Below are 22,176 nucleotides of genomic sequence, written 5' to 3'. Positions count from 1 at the left end.
GTGTCAGTGCACCTTTCCTTCCACACCACACTGCATTTCTAATTGTGTGTATTACGCTGCTGTCAAGCTGCAGCCAACGTATGACAACCCTGTAAGTAAGAGCCTGGGTGTTTTACTGGAGCCTTCATTATCAATGGAGGCCCAGATAGCAGCCACTGCCAAGTCAGCATTCTTCCATCTGAGGCGGGCAAGGCAGTTGGCCCCTCTTCTAGAGCGTCGCGACCTCGCAACAGTGATCCATGCAACGGTCACCTCAAGATTGGACTACTGTAATGCCCTCTACTTGGGGCTACCTCTGTGCCGGACCCGGAGGTTGCAGCTGGTGCAGAACGCAGCAGCCAGGCTGCTGTTGGGGCTCCCGAGATGGGAGCACATACGGCCGGGGCTGCGCGGACTGCACTGGCTGCCAATTACCTACCGGGTCCAGTACAAAGTGTTGGTTATTACCTTTAAAGCCCTACATGGCCGAGGACCGGCCTACCTGAGGGACCGTCTCTCCCCATATGAACCCCAGAGGGCACTGAGGTCAGTTGGAAAAAATAAAATGACTATCCCTGGGCCGAAAGAGATCAAGCTACAGAATACCCGAGCACGGGCCTTTTCAATAGCGGCCCCCGCTCTATGGAACCAGCTTCCTGAGGAGGTGCGGGCCCTGCGGAACCTTGATCGGTTCCGCAGGGCCTGCAAGACTGCCCTCTTTAAACAAGCATACATCAACTGCTGAGTTGTTGTTAATTTAAGGATCCGCCAACATGGTCCTGTTCCTTCCACACCACACCTATGTTATCATGGAATTAATCACACTGGCAGAAATTAGCGTCAGAATGCCACCATTGCTGCCAGATTAAACCAAATTATGAATTTTAATGCATTAACGGGTTTTTATGATGTTAAATTTAAGTTTCATTGTTAAATTTAAAGTTTTTATATTTATTATTGTATATATATAATATGATGTTAGCCGCCCCGAGCCTGCCTAGGCGGGGAGGGCGGGATATAAATAAAAATTTTTTACCTTACCTTACCTTACCTAAGGTTTTCCAGGCAAGGGACATTCAGAAGTGTTTCACCATTGCCTGCTTCTGTGTAGCAACCCTAGTATTCCTTGGTGGTCACGCTAGCCTGGGCCATCTGTGCTTAACTTCCCAAATCTGATGAGATTGGGCTAGTTTGTGATATCTAGGTGAAGGCATTCTTCAGCTGCAAAGTCCCAGTTCATTGGCTGTATTGTGTTATTTTTATTTCATTGGGCTTTATCTGTGCAATCCAGTTTTACTGTATGGTTTATCACATTGCTTTTATAACCCTGTAATCCACCTTGAGGCTCAGTGATAAAGACGTACAATAAATGTGACAAATATGTGAATGTGGAAAAAAAATCATCTGTGTGCCATTGTCATTTCTAATGCAGCCCTTGGTAGCCCTGTGAAAATCTTGCGTATTTCTCCTCTATTAAAAAATAAAAATAGTCATAATAGACTTTCTTAGTGCTGTTGAATAAGGATAAAAGCTCTCTGAGGCCAACACTGAAATGATAAATAATCTTTCTCATAACTCTTTTTTTTTGGACTAAACTTCAGTCAGACCGCAAATGTTTTCAAAAGTGAACAAACCCTTGAAAAAATAAGCAACTCCTCTCTCAGGTACTTCATAGGCAGCGTCTACATTTGACATGAGCTGAGGGAAAGAGCTTGTGATGGAAAGAGGCTGCACACTCCTTAGTTGAGCTTGTCTCCTCCAGAAGATCCTATTGAGGAGAAAAGAAGGAAGCAGCCTCAAAATTAAATGAACAAACTGCTTTACAAGACAGCTTAAAACTGAAAATCACCTCAGTACTGGTCTGCCAGCCCACTGAAGGCTGTTGTGACTTTTTAAAAAATGGTGCTGTGCAGGTAGCACAATGTCATTTCACCAGAAGTGATGTCATGTTGCCCATGTGATGACAAAATGATGCTTTAGAATCCTAGAACCATTGAGTTAGAATCATAGAGTTGGAAGGGACCTCCAGGGTCATCTAGTCCAACCCCCTGCACAATGCAGGAAACCCACAAATACCTACCCCAAATTCAGAGGATCTTCATTGCTGTCAGATGGCCATCTAGCCTCTGTTTAAAAACCTCCAAGGAAGGAGACCCCACCACCTCCCGAGGAAACCTGTTCCACTGAGGAATCGTTCTAATGGTCAGGAAGTTCTTCCTAATGTTGAGCCGGAAACTCCTTTGATTTAATTTCAACCCATTGGTTCTGGTCCTATCTTCCAGGACCACAGAAAACAATTCCACACCATCCTCTATATGACAACCCTTCAAGTACCTAAAGATGGTGATCATATCACCTCTCAGCCGCCTCCTCTCCAGGCTAAACATCCCCAGCTCCTTCAGAGTTAGAGTTTTTAGCTCTAAGAAAGGACTGGCTTCACTTCTGGTTTTCCCCTGAATGTGAAGCCAGTCCTCTCTAGGTTTTTCTATTTTCTATTCCTAGAGTTGATTGGTGTTATTTCTAATAAATGCCCAGAGGTTAATGTCACGCCTCTCTACATATCACTGGAAACTCTATGGTAAAACTTTAAAATTATTGGCAATTCCAAGAGAGGCATTTCACTTTGGTGTTTCCACAGAAATGACAGCATTTTTTTCTCCCACTGACCACTGGATGGAATCCAAGAGGCAGATGGATGGAATGCCAGTAGGCACATAGCAACCCTATATACATTTGAGGTAAGCGGACAGTCTTTGAGCTGGTCCCTACACCTGCTGAATTTCATCCCCAGACCAAACATATAAAAACATTGGGCCTCAGATCAGCTGAAGACTTCTGAGATCAACCTACTGGATCCACCACCGTTCCTGTTCTGTGTCTGCTATAATGCCCTGTGCAGGTATAAGGATATTTGAATTCAAGAAACAGGGTTTTTTATTTTTTGCTAGCACAACCGAAAACCTCTCTCTGTGCAAAAATTACAAAGCAACTAGACCAGTATATGTCAACACTCTGTATTCAGTATCAAATTCAAAATTCAATAGAAATAATATGTCCATACAAATCTTGAGAAGCCATACAAAAAATCACCATCCACCACAAACCATTCTTATTCCTACTGACTCTTTGGTGAACGACGTCCACAACAATTGATAGTCTTAGCTGAAGTTTGATGCTCACACAGTATACTGGTCTAGTTGCTTTGTAATTTTTGCACGGACACAGGTTTTCTGTTGTGCGCTTTTTTTTTTTTACCAGGAACGCATGGGAATGCAGTTCTGGCTGGCTTGGTGTCAGGGTGTGTGGCCTAATATGCAAAAAAGTTCCTGCTGTTTTTTTTCTACAAAAAAAGCCCTGAAGAAGTGGAAATGTGCTCCTGACATAAAACTATCCTTGCTTGTCATCATCAAGCCATAATTACTTATTGAATGAAACTATGTTTGTGCATAAGGGAGGGTGTATGAGGACAGCTTTCTACGTAGCCTTGTCTGCCTGTGGGTACAAACTATATACTCATGCTGCCAATTGGTAAACATGCATGTGAGCATTAATTCCTGCTTTCTCCTTCAGAATGGTTGGGAGCAGTTTCCAAGAATTCCAGTAGCAAAGAATGCACAAATCCATGCTTCACAATGGATCGAGTGTTTATCATTGGTCCTACTGTCCCCGTCACTGTTTCATAAAGGAGACTGTGAGCCGCTCTGAGACTCTGAGATTTGGAGTGGAGGGCGGGATATAAATCCAATATCATCATCATTAACAACAACAACATCAACAATCATCATCATCATCTTCTTCTTCTTCATCATCATCATAATATCCCTTATTCCCAGGAACTGTAATAAATAGATCTGATAAGCCAGTCAACAGTAAGACTGGGCATTCAGGCTGGTTCTGATTGGACCATCTGGGTGACAGAGTCAGTGACTCAACAAGTGACACTTGTTATGAGGCTTAGAGAGAAGAGCAAAAATCGCCACAGAGCAATCATGGATGAGAGTGGAACTGGAATAGACTGAAGCTTTGTCACACAGCCACATTCTACAGAAAATGAAACATGCTGTTCTCTGTCTGTCCACTTGGAACTCTTACCTGTCCTTGAAGAAAAGAAGCTCTTTCCCCAACACTGTAACAGCATCAAATGAGACTCTGGAGTCACAGTGGTCTGGATCAACTGGAGCTGGTGGTTTGGGAACTGGTTGTTGATGGACCCTGGAACTAGATTGTCGTGATCCTGAAATATCACACACAAAACAACCAATTCTATTAAGAAGGGCAAACTACACTGAATTCTAGTACTGATTTCTTTTTAAATAATAATTACATAGATACTGTCCAACCCAAATCAGATTTAGTGTTGCCAGTCTTTGAATGCTTTGCTTTCCAAGGAAATAATAGAAGATGCAGAAGAAGATATTGGATTTATATCCTGCTTTCCACTCCGAAGAGTCTCAGAGCGGCTCACAATCTCCTTTACCTTCCTCCCCCACAACAGACACCCTGTGAGGTGGGTGGAGCTGGAGAGGGCTCTCACAGCAGCTGCCCTTTCAAGGACAACCTCTGCCAGAGCTATGGCTGACCCAAGGCCATGCTAGCAGGTGCAAGTGGAGGAGTGGGGAATCAAACCCGGTTCCCCCAGATAAGAGCCGGCACACTTAGCCACTACACCAAACTGGCTCTCCATCTAACTGGTCTACCACAGACCAACATGGCTACTCTGAAACTAGGAAATAACTGGTTTAAATAAATAGGAGAGTTGCTAGCCTTCATGACAACGGAAGGGGGAAAACTGGAAACTGAGTTGAAATATGAGCACAAAGTCAATGAAACAAACCACAATTTTTAAAATCACAATTTTACAAACTTGTTAAAATATTTTTAAGTGTGATTATTCCAAAGGGGTTTGGGGGTGGTGAATCAGGATATTTCCACAGTTATGCTGAGAAGGTTATGAAAAGGAAATATGCCTTTTATATGGTTCTGTCTAAGAAATATGTTTCTGTCTAAAGAACAGTAAAGGCATGTAATAATTATTAAACCATTTTAATATTAATGCTAAAACAGAGTGTGTCACTGTCACCTATGAAGGAGGGAAGGGAAGATCAGGTATCTGGAGATACATACATAAATATTCCAAGTTAAGTATATTCATAACCCAAAAGATTTAGACAGTGAATGAAAGAATACAGTAGTTAAATGGAAGGAATCAAAAGAATTAGGGAAGATAAGGATATAAAAAATGTGGATAAGCGAGACTTTATTTTTACAATCTGGTTCTTACCATATAGTGCCTGGATCCCTTTCACATCATCTTTGGGGAGGCGGAAGCCAAAGGGATGTTGGTATTTGTATGTAGGATACATTAAAGCTGATGGGTCAGTAGAATGGGCAAGGCCCAGGGCATGGCCAAATTCATGAGCAGCAACAGTGAATAAGTTAAATCCTGTGCAACAAAACAAAATCTTTTTTATTTTATCAAAATATATTTTATTTATGATTCACATAAGCAGATGCTTCTGTCTAAAATAAAAGAAGCTGCATTCTACAGAAATCTGCCCATTGGTCTACTAAGGCCAGTGGCTTGCAGTGACTAGCAGTGGCTCTCCAGGTGAGGTCTTTTATACCAACTCTTTGATCCTTCTAGCTGCTGATGACAGGCATTTGAAACTGGGATGTTCTGCATGCAAAGCAGATGTCATATCACTGAGCTACAGCCATTCCCCCAGAGCAAAACAAATAATTCAGCCTGTTATCAACCTTAGTAAGTTCTACAGACTTCAATGTACCATTTCTAGTCATGTCAGGGTGCACCATCTGGTTTTGGCCATCTTTGTTTATTTAGTTGCTTGCTTGCAAACAAACAATGAAGATCAACTGAAGTTTCGTCAGTGGGTGCTAATAGGTGAAGGAAGGCTCTTCAGAGTATTGTGATGTTCCAACCAGGACATCTTATCAGTTGAGAACAGTGACCTTTTGTTTGTATGTGCCGATACATTTGTGCATGTGCATGCAAATATTGTGCATACGATCTAGCTAGAGACTTTGTTTTTCTTTTATTTGTTTAATAATCTGTATTATTCCCCCATCTATAGAACTTTAAAAAATATCTGTGTTTTTAATATGTTTGCTTCGGGATCATTTGACATCTGGTGTGAAGACAGCTTATATAGGGCTTTTCTTTGTAGAAAAAGCTGAGCAGGACCTCATTTGCATATTAGGCCACACCCCTGAAGCCAAGCCACCTGGAACTACGTTCCTGCTAAAAAAAAAAAAAAAAGCCCTAAGCTTATACATGTAACTGTTCAGTCACTCTGCCTTAAAGATCTGATGTGAAGGGGGGTGCGTGGGAAAGGAATTGCGGCTGATATGTGCAAACATGGATGATATACATTCTAATGGAATACACAGACTGACTTGGAGCAGTCTGTCAAATATTGGACTTGTGTAATATTGATATGAAATATTACAATTAAGGTTTTCCAAGAGGGGGCAGCAAAAACATCTACCAAAGTTTGTAAGTTTCGGATCAAACTCTGAACATGGTTGTACAGCTTTGGGAACCTGAGAGCTGGGGAGCATAGCAGCCAGTGTTGGGGCATTTCTCACAATGACAAGCTCTCTTTATATGCATAAGCAAATAAATCATATTGCTTTGCGGTCTATTCTAGATACATTCGGTTGCATTAGGGAACTGTGCTCCTACCATTCATCCCCATCGTCCACTTCTCAGCATTATCAAAATGGGTGTCTCCTCCCAGTCCTTCTCCAGGTGCAAAAGCATGTGCTAGAGTCCCCCGTGGCCCGTCGAATGGATAAGAGTCGCCATGATCTAATGAATAGTACAAGGACAGAACATTATTTCAGAATTGCCACGGACAGAATGGCCATTAGGTTGGCAGTGTTCGAATTGCATATTGTCTTGCACATACTCTCATTTCCATGGAAACTGGCAATCATTGCAGAACTGCTGCAAAAATACCAGCAATTTTAGAATTCCAGGTGCAAAATGGAAACATTCAACTCTATTAGGATGACAGTTCAGGCATTTGGACAATGACTGCCTATAGTTTATTTCTTGGCTTTTAAGTTAACCTTTGTCTGCCTTGGATAGGAAGACAGCAGTAGAAGGCATTTCCTCCTCTCCCCATCCCTTATCTCTACTGATGCAGTTTTCCCCATAGTCACTGAGTTCTTACCTTTCCTAGCATTTCCTGCAGACAGTGAATCTTCATCAGAGAATCTACTTGAAGCTAAACTCCCAACCTTGACCTGCAACTATTTGAAGTATTATTTGTTCACACACTCCTTATTTTCGCCTTTCCCATCTCTTTGTTGTTTACCTACCCATTGCTTTACCCATTCAGGATCTTCTACATGTTGAAACTGAGTTAGTATAAATTCCCAGGGGATATTATTCCATTGCTTTACATAGCAACAGAGATAAAGTGATCCATGGTGAACACCAAATTACCTCCACTTTGGAAAGATATCATGATATCTGCTTCTCCTGAATTTGCCTTGACAAAGTTCAGTGGGGCAGCGTTACTCCATGCTTTCAGCCCCATCTCTACGGCCTTGTCAACTTCTGCATGACTCAGGCTGGATGTATATTTGGATACTCTGGAAAAATTAGCACAGTTCAGAAAGTATATCTGTACAGTTATGGGAATAAAAGGGACTGGCATATAGGTAAGATGAGCAAAATTGTTTCCAGTACATAAAAGGAAGAAAATGTAATAGCCTGACTTTTGGAACAGAAGATATCGTGTTCCTCAAAAGAGCTGGACTTCAGGGAGTGAAACTTTCCTGGTTCCTTCTCATTCTGCAGCCTCCCAAGTCCCCTGAAAATTTATTTTTGGGAACTAATGGACCCTCAGGAAGAGCATAGGTGACAAAGTGGGCAGGGAAGGAATTGTGGAAATGACCCAACTTTCAAAGGTGCTGGTAATGACCTTTAAAGCCCTATATGGCCAGGGACCTACTTACCTCCGGGACTGCCTTTCCTCATATGAGCCCCAAAGAGCACTAAGATCAAGTACCCAAAATCTTAACATAAGAACATAAAGGAAGCCATGTTGGATCAGGCCAATGGCCCATCCAGTCCAACACTCTGTGTCACACAGTGGCCAAAAAAAATTATACACACACACACACACACATATATATATACACACTGTGGTTAATAGCCACTGATGGACCTCTGCTCCATATTTTTATCTAACCCCCTCTTGAAGCTGCCTATGCTTGTAGTCGCCACCACCTCCTGTGGCAGTGAATGCCACATGCTAATCACCCTTTGGGTGAAGAAGTACTTCCTTTTATCCGTTTTAACCCAACTGCTCAGCAATTTCATCGAATGCCCATGAGTTCTTGTATTGTGAGAAAGGGAGAAAAGTACTTCTTTCTCTACTTTCTCCATCCCATGCATTATCTTGTAAACCTCTATCATGTCACCCCGCAGTCGGTGTTTCTCCAAGCTAAAGAGCCCCAAGTGTTTTAACCTTTCTTCATAGGGAAAGTGTTCCAAACCTTTAATCATTCTAGTTGTCCTTTTCTGCACTTTTTCCAATGCTATAATATCCTTTTTGAGGTGCGGTGACCACAATTGCACACGGTATTCCAAATGAGACAGCACCATTGATTTATACAGGGGCATTATGATACTGGCTGATTTGTTTTCAGTTCCCTTCCTAATAATTCCCAGCATGGCGTTGGCCTTTTTTATTGCAATTGCACACTGTCTTGACATTTTCAGTGAGATCTACCACAACCCCAAGATCTCTCTCTTGGTCAGTCTCTGCCAGTTCACACACCATCAACCTGTATTTGTAGCTGGGATTCTTGGCCCCAATGTGCATTACTTTGCATTTGGCCACATTGAACCTCATCTGCCACGTTGACGCCCACTCAGCCAGCCTCAACAGATCCCTTTGGAGTGCCTCACAATCCTCTCTGGTTCTCACCACCCTGAACAATTTAGTGTCATCTGCAAACTTGGCCATTTCACTGCTCACTCCCAACTTCAAATCATTTATGAACAAGTTAAAGAGCATGGGACCCAGTACTGAGCCCTGCGGCATCCCACTGCTTACCATCTTCCACTGCAAAGACTGCCCATTTATACTCACTCTCTGCTTCCTATTAATTAGCCAGTTTTTGATCCACAAGAGGACCTGTCCTTTTACTCCATGACTCTCAAGCTTACTAAGGAGCCTTTGATGAGGAACTTTATCAAAAGCTTTTTGGAAGTCAAGGTAAACAACATCTATTGGATCTCCTTTGTCCACATGTTTGTTCACCCCCTCAAAGAAATGCAACAGGTTAGCGAGGCAAGATCTTCCCTTACAGAACCCATGCTGAGTCTTCCTCAATAACCCGTGTTCATCAATGTGCCTACTCATTCTGTCCTTGATAATGGTTTCTACCAACTTCCCGGTATTGAAGTCAGACTGACTGGCCTGTAATTTCCCGGATCGCCTCTGGAACCCTATTTAAAGATGGGGGTGACATTTGCTACCTTCCAGTCCTCAGGAACGGAGGCAGATTTCAATGAAAGATTACATATTTTTGTCAGAAGATCCATAAGTTCAACTTTGAGTTCTTTCAGAACTCTTGGATGTATGCCATTCAGACCTGGTGACTTATTAGTTTTTAATTTGTCTATCAGTTGTTGGACCTCCTCTCTTGTCACCTAAGTCTAACTCAGGTCTTTCAACACCCCTTCCAAAATTAGTGGTTCTGGAGCGGGCAAACACTTCTCGACTTCCACAGTGAAGACGGAGGCAAAAAATGCATTCAGTTTCTCAGCCATTTCCCTATCCTCCTTCAGTAATCCTTTTACCCCTTGGTAATCCAAGGGCCCCACTGCCTCCCTGGCTGGTTTCCTGCTTCTAATATATTTGAAGAAATTTTTATTGTTGGTCTTTATGTGTTTTGCAATATGCTCCTCATAGTCCCTTTTTGCCTGCCTGATCACAGTCTTGCATTTGATTTGCCGCAGCCTGTGTTCCCTTTTATTAATCTCACTTGGACTAGCTTTCCACTGCTTATATGAGTCCTTCTTACCTTTTACAGCTTCCATTACTTTGTTAACCATGCAGGCCTTTTCTTATACCTGTTTGTGCCTTTCCTAACTTGTGGTATATATTTTATCTGAGCGTCTAGGATTGTAGTTTTAAATAGCCTCCAAGCTTCCCCAAAGGTTTTGACTGTATTTACCTTTCCTTTCAGTTTCCTCTTCACATGCCTCCTCATCTCAGAGAATTTACCCCTTTTAAAGTTAAACGTGGTTGTGGCGGTCTTTTGGGGCAACTCTCTATTTATACAAATGGTGAAATCAATAATGTTATGGTCACTGCTCCCAAGCTCCCATCTCTCACCAAGCTCCCATCTCTCACCAAGTCTTGGGCATTACTTAGGACCAAATCCAGGATTGCCCCACTCCTGGTAGGTTCTGAGACCATCTGCTCCATAGCAGTCATTGAGAGCATCAAGAAACTCAATCTCTTTCTCTCGACAAGAACACATATTGACCCAATCAATCTGCGGGTAGTTAAAATCACCTATTACAACAGTTTTTACATTTAGCCGCTCTCTTTAATCCTTCCATCATATTATAATCGTCCTCTATCTTTTGGTTTGGTGGGCGATAACAAACTCCCATAGTTAAATTTCCTTTTGGGCCCTCTATTTCAACCCAAAGCATTTCTAGAAGGGAATCTAATTCTCTGACCTCAGTCTGTTCTGGTTGAGAGAAAGACATTGAGTTTCTTGATGCTCTCAATTTCTTGATGCTCTCTCAAGACCAAATCTAGCCAGCCCACACTAACTCTATACTGTATGCATTTCCCATGCCAAAAGAACTTTTTTCATGTTTGAACACTACTGTCAGCCATTTATAGGAATATGTACTTAGTGCCTGTTTCTAAAAGACATTCCACACCATGGAACAAACAACTCTGCTTGGTAAGCAGAAGATCCCAGGTTCAATCCCCAGCATCTCCAAAAAAGGTCCAGGCAAATAGGTGTGAAAAACCTCAACTTGAGATCCTGGAGAGCCACTGCCAGTCTGAGTAGACAATACTGACTTTGATGGACCCAGGGTCTGATTCAGTATAAGGCAGCTTCATATGTTCATATATTGTCACGCAATGGGAACAGATAGCTTCTGGAGTTACATAAGTGTAATTTTAACTCATTCATTGAGAGATGGAGAGAGAGAGAGAGAGAGAGAGAGAGAGCATTTGTCATTCTATAAATGAGACTTCTCAATCAAGTACAATCAGAGCAACCTCAGAAACAAATTTCTTATACATTCATATTTACCTTCAATATAATGTAATGTTCTATGCACTGAAATCCTGTAAATTTAAAACATAGGTTATGAAGAAGATGATGATATTGGGTCCATATCCTGCCCTCCGCTCCAAATCTCAGAGTGGCTCACAATCTCTTTTATCTTCCTTCCCCACAACAGACACACTGGGGCTGAAAGGGCTCCCACAGCAGCTGCCCTTTCAAGGGCAACCTCTGCAAGAGCTATGGCTGACCCAAGGCCATTCCAGCAGCTTCAAGTGGAGGAGTGGGGAAACCTGGTTCTCCCAGATAAGAGTCTACACACTACAACACCAAACTGGCTCTATCGATTTGATTTTCAATTTCCAAATTTCCCACAGTGCCATCTTCAGCAGAGTTACAGCCTTGTAAACATCAGACTAGATGTTCGCGTTTTTAAAGAGTTGGATCCAGGTTTCTTCAACCCAGCTCAGGTTCCTCAGAGCCACACACAGCACTTGCAGGGAATGGCTTTTTTAAAAAATAAAGGAAAGCCCAAATGACCTTGGAACACCACCACAAGGGGAGGAAGGGCTTTTCCCTCCCCCCCCCCCAGCCATTTCCCATGACAACAATATTTTCCCATTACTGCTGCTCCAGCATATCTGAGCAACCCAAACACAACTCTTTGATAACTTGAATGTCTGGTTTGGCCCCAATAAGCCATGGCTGTATTCTATGGCCTTTACCTTACAGGCAATGTACAAACTCAGTCTGCATTTACCAGAACATTGCATGACTATGGTTGAATGGTAAAACTGGCACTTGCTGAAGCAATTCTGCCCCTTCACAGCCCAGAGCGGTTTGTGTGTGCTAGGTCTAGGTATCACTTAAACAACCACAGTGAACACTTCACAGTAAATTCCATTTAGAGAGCTAGATTTTAAATTAAAATTAAATTAAAAAAATTAAAAAAATATTCCATGATATCGTTCCAACAGGGTAAAGAAGGTATCCTTGCTTTTAGTCCCAGATATTCTCAGAAAGCACAGGCTAACCAAATCTCATCAGATCTCAGACACTTAAGGCGGGGGCAGCCCTACCTAGTATTTGGATGGGAGACCTCTAAGGAATACCAGGGTCATGACAAGGAGGCAGGAAGGTGGAAACCACTTTTAAATGCCTCTTGCTCCAGGGGTCGCCATAAGTCAGCTGTGACTTGATGGCATTTTCTACCACCCAGGAGTGGAATTCTAGCAGCAGCTCCTTTGCATATTAGGCCACGCAGCCCTGATGTAGCCAATCCTCTAAGAGCTTACAAGGCTCTTTTTGATAAGCTCCTGGTGGATTGGCTACATCAGGGGGTGTGTGGCCTAATATGCAAAGCAGCTCCTGCTAGAATTCCACCCCTGCTACCAGCGGTCGAAAAAAGCTATGAAGGTTATCTACTGCTTTTATCAATCATCCAAAGAGAAGATGTCTGAAGAACAGATCACTCTGCATAACCACACAAACATGGTTATGCACCTGCTGCACCACACCCAGAGACTGGTGGGTGTTCCTGCAGCATCAGTGCATGTGGCTGTGTCAACAACAATATCTGGGGTCATGGCAGCTTGTTACATGTCCTGTTTTGCCGAATGCCCTGGGTTCCTCAAACAAGGGGAGCTGGCAAGTTTGTTGGCTTGGGCTGTGCAGATGGATCCTATTTGAACTATGCCTGATCAATACTAGGATATATCTATAAGAATGAGCAACTACAGATCTCTCTCTCTCTCTTTCTCTCTTGCTGTCAAGTTGCAGCTGACTTAGGGCAAAGGGGTAACTTCTCTCAAATGAGAGGGTATGTGAAGAAGAAACTGAAAGGAAAGATAAGGAAAGATAATTTCAACATGACAAATGAGGCTCAACATGGGAAAGTGCTAAGTAATGCACACTGGAGCCAAAAATCCTAATTATAAATATATGTTGCTGGGGTCCAAACTGGTGATAATTGACCAGGAGAGAGATCTTGGAATTGTGGGTCAGAACCTACTGAAGATGTCAACTCAGTGTGTGACTGCAAAAAAAAAAGGGGGGGAAGGGAATTCTATGCTTGGGATTATTAGGAAGGGAACTGAAAACAAAGCAGCCAGTATCATAATGCCCCTGTATAAATCTATGGTACAGCTTCTTTTGGAATACTCAGGGGTGGAATTCTATCAGGAACTCCTTTGCATATTAGGCCACACACCCCTGATGTAGTCAGTCCAAGAGTTTACAAAAAAGAGCCTCGTAAGCTCTTGGAGGATTGGCTACATCAGGGGTATGTGGCCTAATATGCAAAGGAGCTCCTGCTAGAATTCTACCCCTGGGAATGATGTACAGTTCTGGTCACTGCACCTCAAAAAAGATATGATAGCATTGGGAAAGGTGCAGAAAGGGGCAAATAAACTAATTAAGGGGGTGGAAAAGTTAGCTTGTAGAAATGACAATTGACAACTGAGAGGTGATGACATGACAGAGGTTTACAAAATTATGCATGGGATAGAGAAGACAGAGAAAGAAGTACTTTTCTCCCTTTCCTACAATACAACAACTGGTGGGCATTCAATGAAATTAATGAGCCATAAGATTAGAACAGATAAAAGGAGGTACTTCTGCACTCAAAGAGTAATTAACAAGTGGAATTCAATGCCACAGGAAATTCTGAGGCTATAAGCAGAGACGGCTTCAAGAGGGGATTGGATAAACATATGGAGTGGAGGTCCATGAGTGGCATCTCCCTCAAATCCAGTTATCATTTTCTTAAGCTCTGCGGGTAAACTCAGCCTTGGAAGATGCACACTCTCCTGCTTGGGTCTCTCACACCCAATTCCTTCCCAAGTTCAGCTTAGTGCAGCCCTCTGCAATAGCTTCAGGGCCAGAAGGGGGCAAACTTCTCCCCCCCCCCCAGTCCAGATGGAATAGTGAGGGCTTCAGTGTCTTGAACAGATGTGATCAGGAAGGTTTGCTTTTCATATCTCAAGCCAGGGCTTTTTTTGAACAGGAACGCGGTTCCAGCTGGCTTCATGTCAAGGGGTGTGGCCTAATATGCAAATGAGTCGCTGCTGCGCTTTTTCTACCAAAAAAGCCCTGCCTCAAGCCCTAGACAATTCCAGGTGATGGTAGTGCTGGAGAGCAAGTTTTCTTTCCCTCTCACTTCCAGCCCTTGAAGCCCTGCCAGCTGTATTTATTTATTGATTTAGAATATTTCTTTGTAGCTTCTTCAGATTCCTGCTTGAGGCAGCTTACAACTGAAAACACAAGCAGCATTAAACTACCCATGACACAGAAGTGTACTATTAGAAAGCTGATAAGATAAAGCCCTTAATTAAAAAATCTGGGAGGGGGGGGGGGAGATGTGCTTTGGTCTGGCACTTAAAAAGTTGACCCTAGGAGACTCTCATGGAGGTGCATTCCAAAGCTGAGGTGCCACCACAGAAAATACCCTGTCTCCAGCCATCAACTGCCTCACCTCCGCAAGCCATGGTTCAGAGAGGAGGGTTTGAGAAGCAGGCTGATGGGTTGGATAGCAGTAGGTGTGAGGATTAGTATCCTGTATCCAAGCTGTTTAGTCTTTAAAGGTCAGAACCAGCACTCTAAATTGTGCCCCAAAACAGATAACAAACCAATGTATGCAACTTTTGTTTCTGATACTTCACGTGTGTGGCTGTTTTTCAGATCTATGTAATCTGTTGCTACTCCCCCCCCCAATAAAACTTTTATTATTATTTCATATCAGTAGCACTTTTCACTTCTGTAAAAGTTACAAGAGGTATAAAATAACATATAATCAATATATATAACATTATGTTCACAGCATAGGAATAGATCTTTACAATATTATAGGGTATCAATTACCATAAGTGTAATACATCTGTAACAGGTGTCTCGGTGTGTTATCTGTTGCTACTTTTGATGAAAATGGGAACTCAACCCAGGCAACAATCCTTTATATGAATACTTGGAGAGACTACCTATAACTAATGAGCGGAAACAAAATAAAATATCCAAATTCCTTTTGCAGAAATTTCTCATGATGAGGAACACACATGGAAAAGAAATGTGTAGGAATAATGTGAAGACAGAACCCAAAACCGCAGATAAAATAAGTAATTCTAAATATCTCAAGTACAATTGATGCTGACTCATTACCGGTATGTCAACGTTCTCTTTTCCCACTTAGGTTCTCCTGGGAAGAGGCGATAATTTGCAACGTCAGGGACACCGCATCGAGGCCTCTTGATGACACTCATGGTGCTAGAATCCAGCTTCCCAGTCACTTGCAAGCCAAAGAATGCCTGCATTTGCCGAACTTTTTTTGTCACTGAATTGCCATCTGCTGTCATTTCTCCAACCTTGTGTTCTCCTTTTGGTGTGTAATACTTGTCAAGATATTCCTAAAATAAGAGAGAGGTCAGGAAACCTACGCAGTATTAGTTACAGGAAATTCTCCACAGTATTAGTGGAGAGAAAAAGAAAAAAAAAAACGCTGTCTCTTTCTCTCTCTCTCCCCTAAACAGAAAAAAATAACAATATTAATTTCAATGTCTAGTTGATACTCCTTCAGGCCTCTTTTTGGGAAGGAGCTCACAGGAGCAGAGCTCTGGAACCTCTAAATTTTATTGTGCTCTTTCTTTCTTATCCCACCCCCTCCCCCCCAAAAAACCCCACTTGATTCTGGGCTCCATTGTTCAAACCCCCTGTAAGAATTTTGCTGAACGCCAAGATTTGACAAACTTTCTAATATTTCCCCACACAAAAATGGGAAAATAACCAAAACATATAAAGCAGACAGATGGAAATCTTCATCATGCCACTGTGGCCACATAGGACAAAAGAACATAAGAGAAGCCATGTTGGATCAGGCCAATGGCCCATCCAGTCCAACACTCTGTGGCCCAAAAATTTATATATATACACACACACACACTGTGGCTAATAGCCACTGATGGACCTCTGCTCCATATTTTTATCTAACCCCCTCTTGGCTATGCTTGCAGCTGCTACCACCTCCTGTGGCAGTGAATTCCACATGTTAATCACCCTTTGGGTGAAGAAGTACTTCCTTTTATCCGTTCTAACCCAACTGCTCAGCAATTTCAACGAATGCCCACGAGTTCTTGTATTGTGAGAAAGGGAGAAAAGTACTTCTTTCTCTACCTTCTCCATCCCACGCATAATCTTGTAAACCTCTATCATGTCACCCCGCAGTCGACGTTTCTCCAAGCTAAAGAGCCCCAAGCGTTTTAACCTTTCTTCACAGGGGAAGTGTTCCAACCCTTTAATCATTCTAGTTGCCCTTTTCTGCACTTTTTCCAATGCTATAATATCCTTTTTGAGGTGCGGTGACCAGAATTGCACACAGTATTCCAAATGTGACCGCACCATCGATTTATACAAAGTATAAAAGGACAAAGAAATTTAAAAAGTATGATGGGAGTAATGTTTTGTTATGACAATTATAATTCAAGAAACATTTTAAGGTAGATGCTGAGCTGATATAATTTACTACAACTTCTGGTGATGTCAGGGGTGTGTGATATGAGTTATGCCAATGAACTCTGGCATTTCTTTCTCTATGAAATGACCCCTGATACTCTTTAATGGTGGTCCAATGTGATCCTGAACATTCTGAAGAGCCTCGCTGCCATCCCCATAGACAGCAGGGCCCAGGGAGGTCCATAGTTGCAACCATAATCCCAGATTCTTACACTTTTGTTCTCACTACTGTGGGATGCCCCAGATCCCCTCCCCATGGCTGGCCAGGGGAGTCCTAAGAAGAATAGGACTTTAACAGCTATCAGCACCTCATTGGAAAAAGTGCAGGAAAAGGCAACTAGAATATTTAAAGGATTGGAACACTTTCCCTATGAAGAAAGGTTAAACCGCTTGGGGCTCTTTAGCTTGGAGAAACGTTGATTGAGGGGGTCACATGATAGAGGTTTAGAAGCTTATGCATGGGATAGAGAAGGCAGAGAACGAAGTACTTTTCTTCCTTTTTCACAATACGAGAACTCATGGACATTCAATGAAATTGCTTAGCAGTCAGGTTAGAACAGATAAAAGGAAGTACTTCCTCACCCAAAGGGTGATTAATACATGGAATTCACTGCCACAGGAGGTGGTGGTGGCTGCAAGCATAGACAGTTTCAAGAGGGGATTGGATAAACATATGGAGCAGAGGTCCATCAGTGGCTATTAGCCACAGCATATTGTTGGAAACTCAGTCTGGGGTAAGTGATGCTCTGTATTCTTGTGCTTGGGGGGCATAGTGGGAGGGCTTCTAGTGTCCTGGCTCCTCTGCAGAGCCTTCTCTGGTGGTCTCCCTTCCAAGGTCTGACCCTGCTTAGCTTCTGAGATCTGATAAGATCAGTTTATGACCGTTTTCGCACACAATCCTCGCAGTCACAATCCTGTTCCCTCCGCAACGTCTGGTTGGATTTCCCACCATCTGTGCCGAAGTTACAGGAAGTGCCGCAGCTTTTGCGTAGCAAACGTAAACTGCTAAAACCCAGTTTACCATTGCTACGCAAAAGCCGCGACACTTCCTGTAACTCCAGCGCAGATGGTGGGAAATCAGACAGATGCTGCAGAGGGAACAGGATTGTGACTGCGAGGTAAGCTGTGTGCGAAAACGGTATATATAAACTTATCTGGAATAAGAAAACAGAAAGGCCTGCCTCTTTTAAAAATTTTTTTTTTTACAATGTACTCTTAATGTATGGAACCATTATAGAAACAAATTGGCCCCTCCTATATCTCCACTTTCAACCTTTATGAAACAATCTTGGTTTGCCCCAGCTAATATGAATGACTCGTTTAAGATTTGGAAAAGACCTAGAACTAAATAATGATATTTAATCATATCTAATGGTCCAATGCTTCCAAAGACTGCTTTAGATGCACGGAGCAAAAGACCCCTTCCCTGGTATCAATATCTACAACTTCGTCACCTTGCTGAAAATTCTATTAAGAAATATAGAAGATCAGAACTCACTTATTTCGAACAATTCATTACAAAACTCCATCCAATTTATAAAAAACATTCTTTCCTTGTACAAATTATTAAAATGGCTTTATGGTGAAGTAGCTCCCTCTTATTTATTTATTTAATTAATTTATATCCCGCCCTTCCTACTGAAGGCAGGCTCAGGGCTAGGGTTGCCAATCCCCAGGTGGGAGCAGGGGATCCCCTGGTTTGGAGGCCCTCCCCCCGCTTCAGGGTTGTCAGAAAGCGGGAGGAGGGGAGGGAAATGTCTGCTGGGAACTCTATTATTCCCCATGGAGATTTATTCCCATAGAAAATAATTGAGAATTGATCTGTGGGTATATGGGGCTCGGGGGGGGGCTGTTTTTTGAGGTAGAGGCACAAAATTTTCAGTACAGCATCTAGTGCCTCTCCCCAAAATATCCCCCAAGTTTCAAAACGATTGCACCAGGGGGTCCAATTCTGTGAGCACCAAAAGAAGGTGCCCCTATCCTTTATTATTTCCTATGGAAGGAAGGCATTGAAAAGGTGTGGCGTCCCTTTAAATGTGATGGCCAGAACTCCCTTTGGAGTTCAATTATGCTTGTCACAGCCTTGATCTTGGCTCCACCCCTAATTTCTCCTGGCTCCACCCCCAAAGTCCCCAGGTGTTTCTTAAATTGGACTTGGCAACCCTACTCAGGGCGGTTCACAAACCAAGGGTCAACACAAGCACATTAGTGTGACCAGTAAAATAAACAACAATAAAAGCATAAAAACAATTGGTCTTATACCACTTCCTGGCTCAAAAACTGCATCAAACCTCCCTCCCTTGAAGAATGACACTTTATGGAATTCAAACACCTCTGGACCTAAATATACACAACCAACTTTTCAGAGTACTGGCACGTTGGTACTTGACCCTCAGAAATTACACTTTACTCAAATGCAGGGGTCGTTTTGTTGAAAAATAGGTGGTGGAGCTAATCCAGGGATTGTTATGCAGCTGCACCTACTATTCAATGAACAAGGTGGGAAGGAGGAGGTGGAACTCTCAAAAAGGTTCAGGAGCTGTGCTCCTGTGAGCTCGCACTGAATCCGAGGCCTGCTCAAATGGACCTATCGCCTTTATGCTGGAGAGGATGTGGAGATGTGGGCACCTATAAGCACTGTTGGCGGTCCTTCCCCTTTGTGCAGGATAGGCTTGCCAATCCCCAGGTCCCAGCAGGGGTTCTTCCGCTTTCCCAGGCTACTTCCTGCCCCCAGTCAGCTGGCCGGCAGGGGAAGCCCCACCCCCAGAGGGCCATGTGCGTTTCCAGCTCCGGAGGCTTCAGTCTCCGATTGAAAGGTTTCCTCTTGGGATGGTGTGTCTGTGTTACTTTGGAGAAGTTGGTAGCAACTTGTGAGTAGAGAGGTTAATCCCTCGCTTGTCACCAGAAATGGGGGGAGGGGGGGAGAGGGAGGGAAATGTCTGCTGAGCACTTCATTATTCTGGAGGTTTCGGGGGCTCTGGGGGAGCTGTTTTTTGAGATAGATGCACCAAATTTTCAGTATAGTATCTAGTGCCTCTCCCCAAAGTACCCCCCATATTTCAAAACGATTGGACCAGGGGGTCCAATTCTATGAGCCCTGAAAGAAGGTGCCCCTATCCATTATTTCCTATGGACGGAAGACATTTAAAAAGGTGTGCTGTCCCTTTAAATGTGATGGCCAGAACTTCCTTGGAGTTCAATTATGCTTGTCACATCCTTGTTCCTGGCTCCGCCCCCAAAGTCCCCAGATATTTCTTGAATTGGACTTGGCAACCCTAGTGCAGGAATTCCGGAAACTAATTATTTCTCAGATATATGCAATTACAAACATAAAGATTCCTCTTTCGTTGGAAATCCTGGTACCAAATCAATGGCATCCTTATGTTGATTGTACTATTCATGTGGAACTTCTTGAAATACTAATTGCAGCAAGCAAGGGCAGTTTTAGCTAAGTACTGGAAAAGTGTCAGAAATTTAACACTTCAGGATTGGCTGTTAAAAGTACAAGAATACTGTATAATGGACAAGTAGCTCACTCTCAGAGTGAACCTGACCCCTACATTTGCTTCAGTTTGGTTTCCTTTTCTGGACTATTTAGCTAACAAAAAGGTTTTTGAACAAATTCTTCATGCCATTAATGCCATTTACTAGACTTTGTTAATTTCTTCTTGATAGTGGCTACTTTAAAAGACTGGGTTCTTCTCTTCATTATATTGCACTGTTTTTCCTGAATATCTGAGGTATGTATTTACCCACCATTTCTTCTTGCTGTAATTATTGTTATATTTCAATAAAATTATTTTGAAATACAGAAAAGAGAAAGCAGTTTATATTATACCATTCTACATTCTTCCCCACTAGGAACACCATCCAGGATAGTATGAGGAATGCAAATTAAGAAATGGTCAAGACAATGATCTTCCCACAACCGAGGATATATAAGTAGGAAACATAAGAGGCAGAACAATGATGAGATCCCAGGTACACAAGCATTTAAGCATTCTCACAATAACATATTCTCACAATAAACCCTGCTTCTCCATATTTGTAAGTATTTGTGCAGACTAGTAACATGGATGACCATGTGCCATAAACAATCCATGCAATTCCAGCCTATGGTAAGAATTTAAACAACCTTTGATCTATTTCCACTTTGAGATTACAGTTCTCAAGAGCTACAAAGGTTACAGTTCCAGAAATCTAAAGCTGCCAATTACCTGAGAAAAGCAAATAACAAAAATAGCATATAACCCCCTTCCATTCCTTACCACTACAAATATAGATTTAATGTCTGAAAACTCTGATCTGGGGTACTCTTTAGTCAGAGGTAATTCCTATTGACCTCATTGAAGCCTGCTTCATAGCCCTATAGCCTGATCCTTTGCATATTAACTGGAAAGAAAACTTCACCGCATGCAGTGGGCTGGTCTCCTAAATCAAGTGCCCATGGAATTGTAATGTGCAAAGCATCACGCACCTGTGCGATATAGAAGTCTCTCCAGCTGGATGTACGTGGCAATGCAAAGAGAGCAGGGGCGGCTGTGGAATATTTCAGAGAAAGAACCAGAAACAAAGATGGGCAAAACTTATAAAAGAGCTCCATTTCTTCACCAGTGTGCAGGATGTGTTGATAAGACCAGGCAAAAGGACCCTCTGCCCCTTTTTATAGCGAGAGCAGCCGGTTTGGGAATTCGGAGCCAAAGTGACTCATGTCTCAGAAGGTAATTATACAGCTGAAAAGTTTTGATGAAGGGGTAATACACTAGCATTTAGATAAAGGAAAAGCCAAATTCCTCCCGACTTAGAAAAACCGGCAAAAAGGAAGCATCCCATAATGCTGGCAAAACTAGGTAAACACTGTATTCTACAGTTTCTAAATTAGCAATATGTGACAGCGCTCCATTTCCACAGTCTTCAAATAATGCGCCACACATTTGAACATGCTTTTTGACCGCAATGCAACACAGAGTTAAGCACACTTAAGATCTCTGGAAATCAGAGGGATCAAGTACGATAAACTCTTAAATGGTGGCTCCTGCCTTCATACTGCACTTTAGATCCAGAAATTGTGAAGCCGTTCTGGAATCCTGAAGATTTATTTTGAGCAACAGAAGCAAATGTTGGGATTAAAATCTGCCTCATGTTGCTGAAATTAGGATTACTAACCTCCGTGAGAAAGGCAAAAGCGATAAATAAAGTAAGTAAATACTACTGAAGTTTCAGACTTGTATGTTAAGAATCTTTTGGAACACCAGTTTTTGATAGTTTGCAGCCTTGAAATGCAAGAAATGGTATCTAGTTCTTGATTTGAGGACTGACCAATGAACTCCCATGTGAATTACAAAATGGCTGCCATAGGCATGATGGGGCCAATCACAAAATGTTGGGAGGTCCCATGAA

General features: G+C 42.5%; 1 protein-coding gene across 1 annotated transcript in view; it reads right to left on the bottom strand.

The window, feature by feature from the left end:
• Positions 1-21,379, bottom strand: part of LOC132569132 (matrix metalloproteinase-20-like) — a 29,107-nt gene extending 7,728 nt beyond the window's left edge. The window contains exons 1-7 of the mRNA XM_060235315.1: positions 21,254-21,379; positions 15,430-15,674; positions 7,451-7,599; positions 6,683-6,808; positions 5,261-5,422; positions 4,072-4,213; positions 1,614-1,747 (exon numbers count right to left, since the gene is read on the bottom strand). Coding sequence (XP_060091298.1) covers positions 1,614-1,747; positions 4,072-4,213; positions 5,261-5,422; positions 6,683-6,808; positions 7,451-7,599; positions 15,430-15,674; positions 21,254-21,379 — 1,084 coding nt within the window. The remainder of the gene's footprint in view (positions 1-1,613; positions 1,748-4,071; positions 4,214-5,260; positions 5,423-6,682; positions 6,809-7,450; positions 7,600-15,429; positions 15,675-21,253) is intronic.
• Between the last annotated feature and the right edge of the window lie 797 nt (positions 21,380-22,176).

This window comes from Heteronotia binoei, chromosome 3 (assembly GCF_032191835.1).
Source record: "Heteronotia binoei isolate CCM8104 ecotype False Entrance Well chromosome 3, APGP_CSIRO_Hbin_v1, whole genome shotgun sequence".
Classification (NCBI taxonomy): domain Eukaryota; kingdom Metazoa; phylum Chordata; class Lepidosauria; order Squamata; family Gekkonidae; genus Heteronotia; species Heteronotia binoei.
The sequence above is the reverse complement of the archived record's forward strand: the minus strand, read 5'-3'. Positions and strand labels throughout refer to the sequence as shown.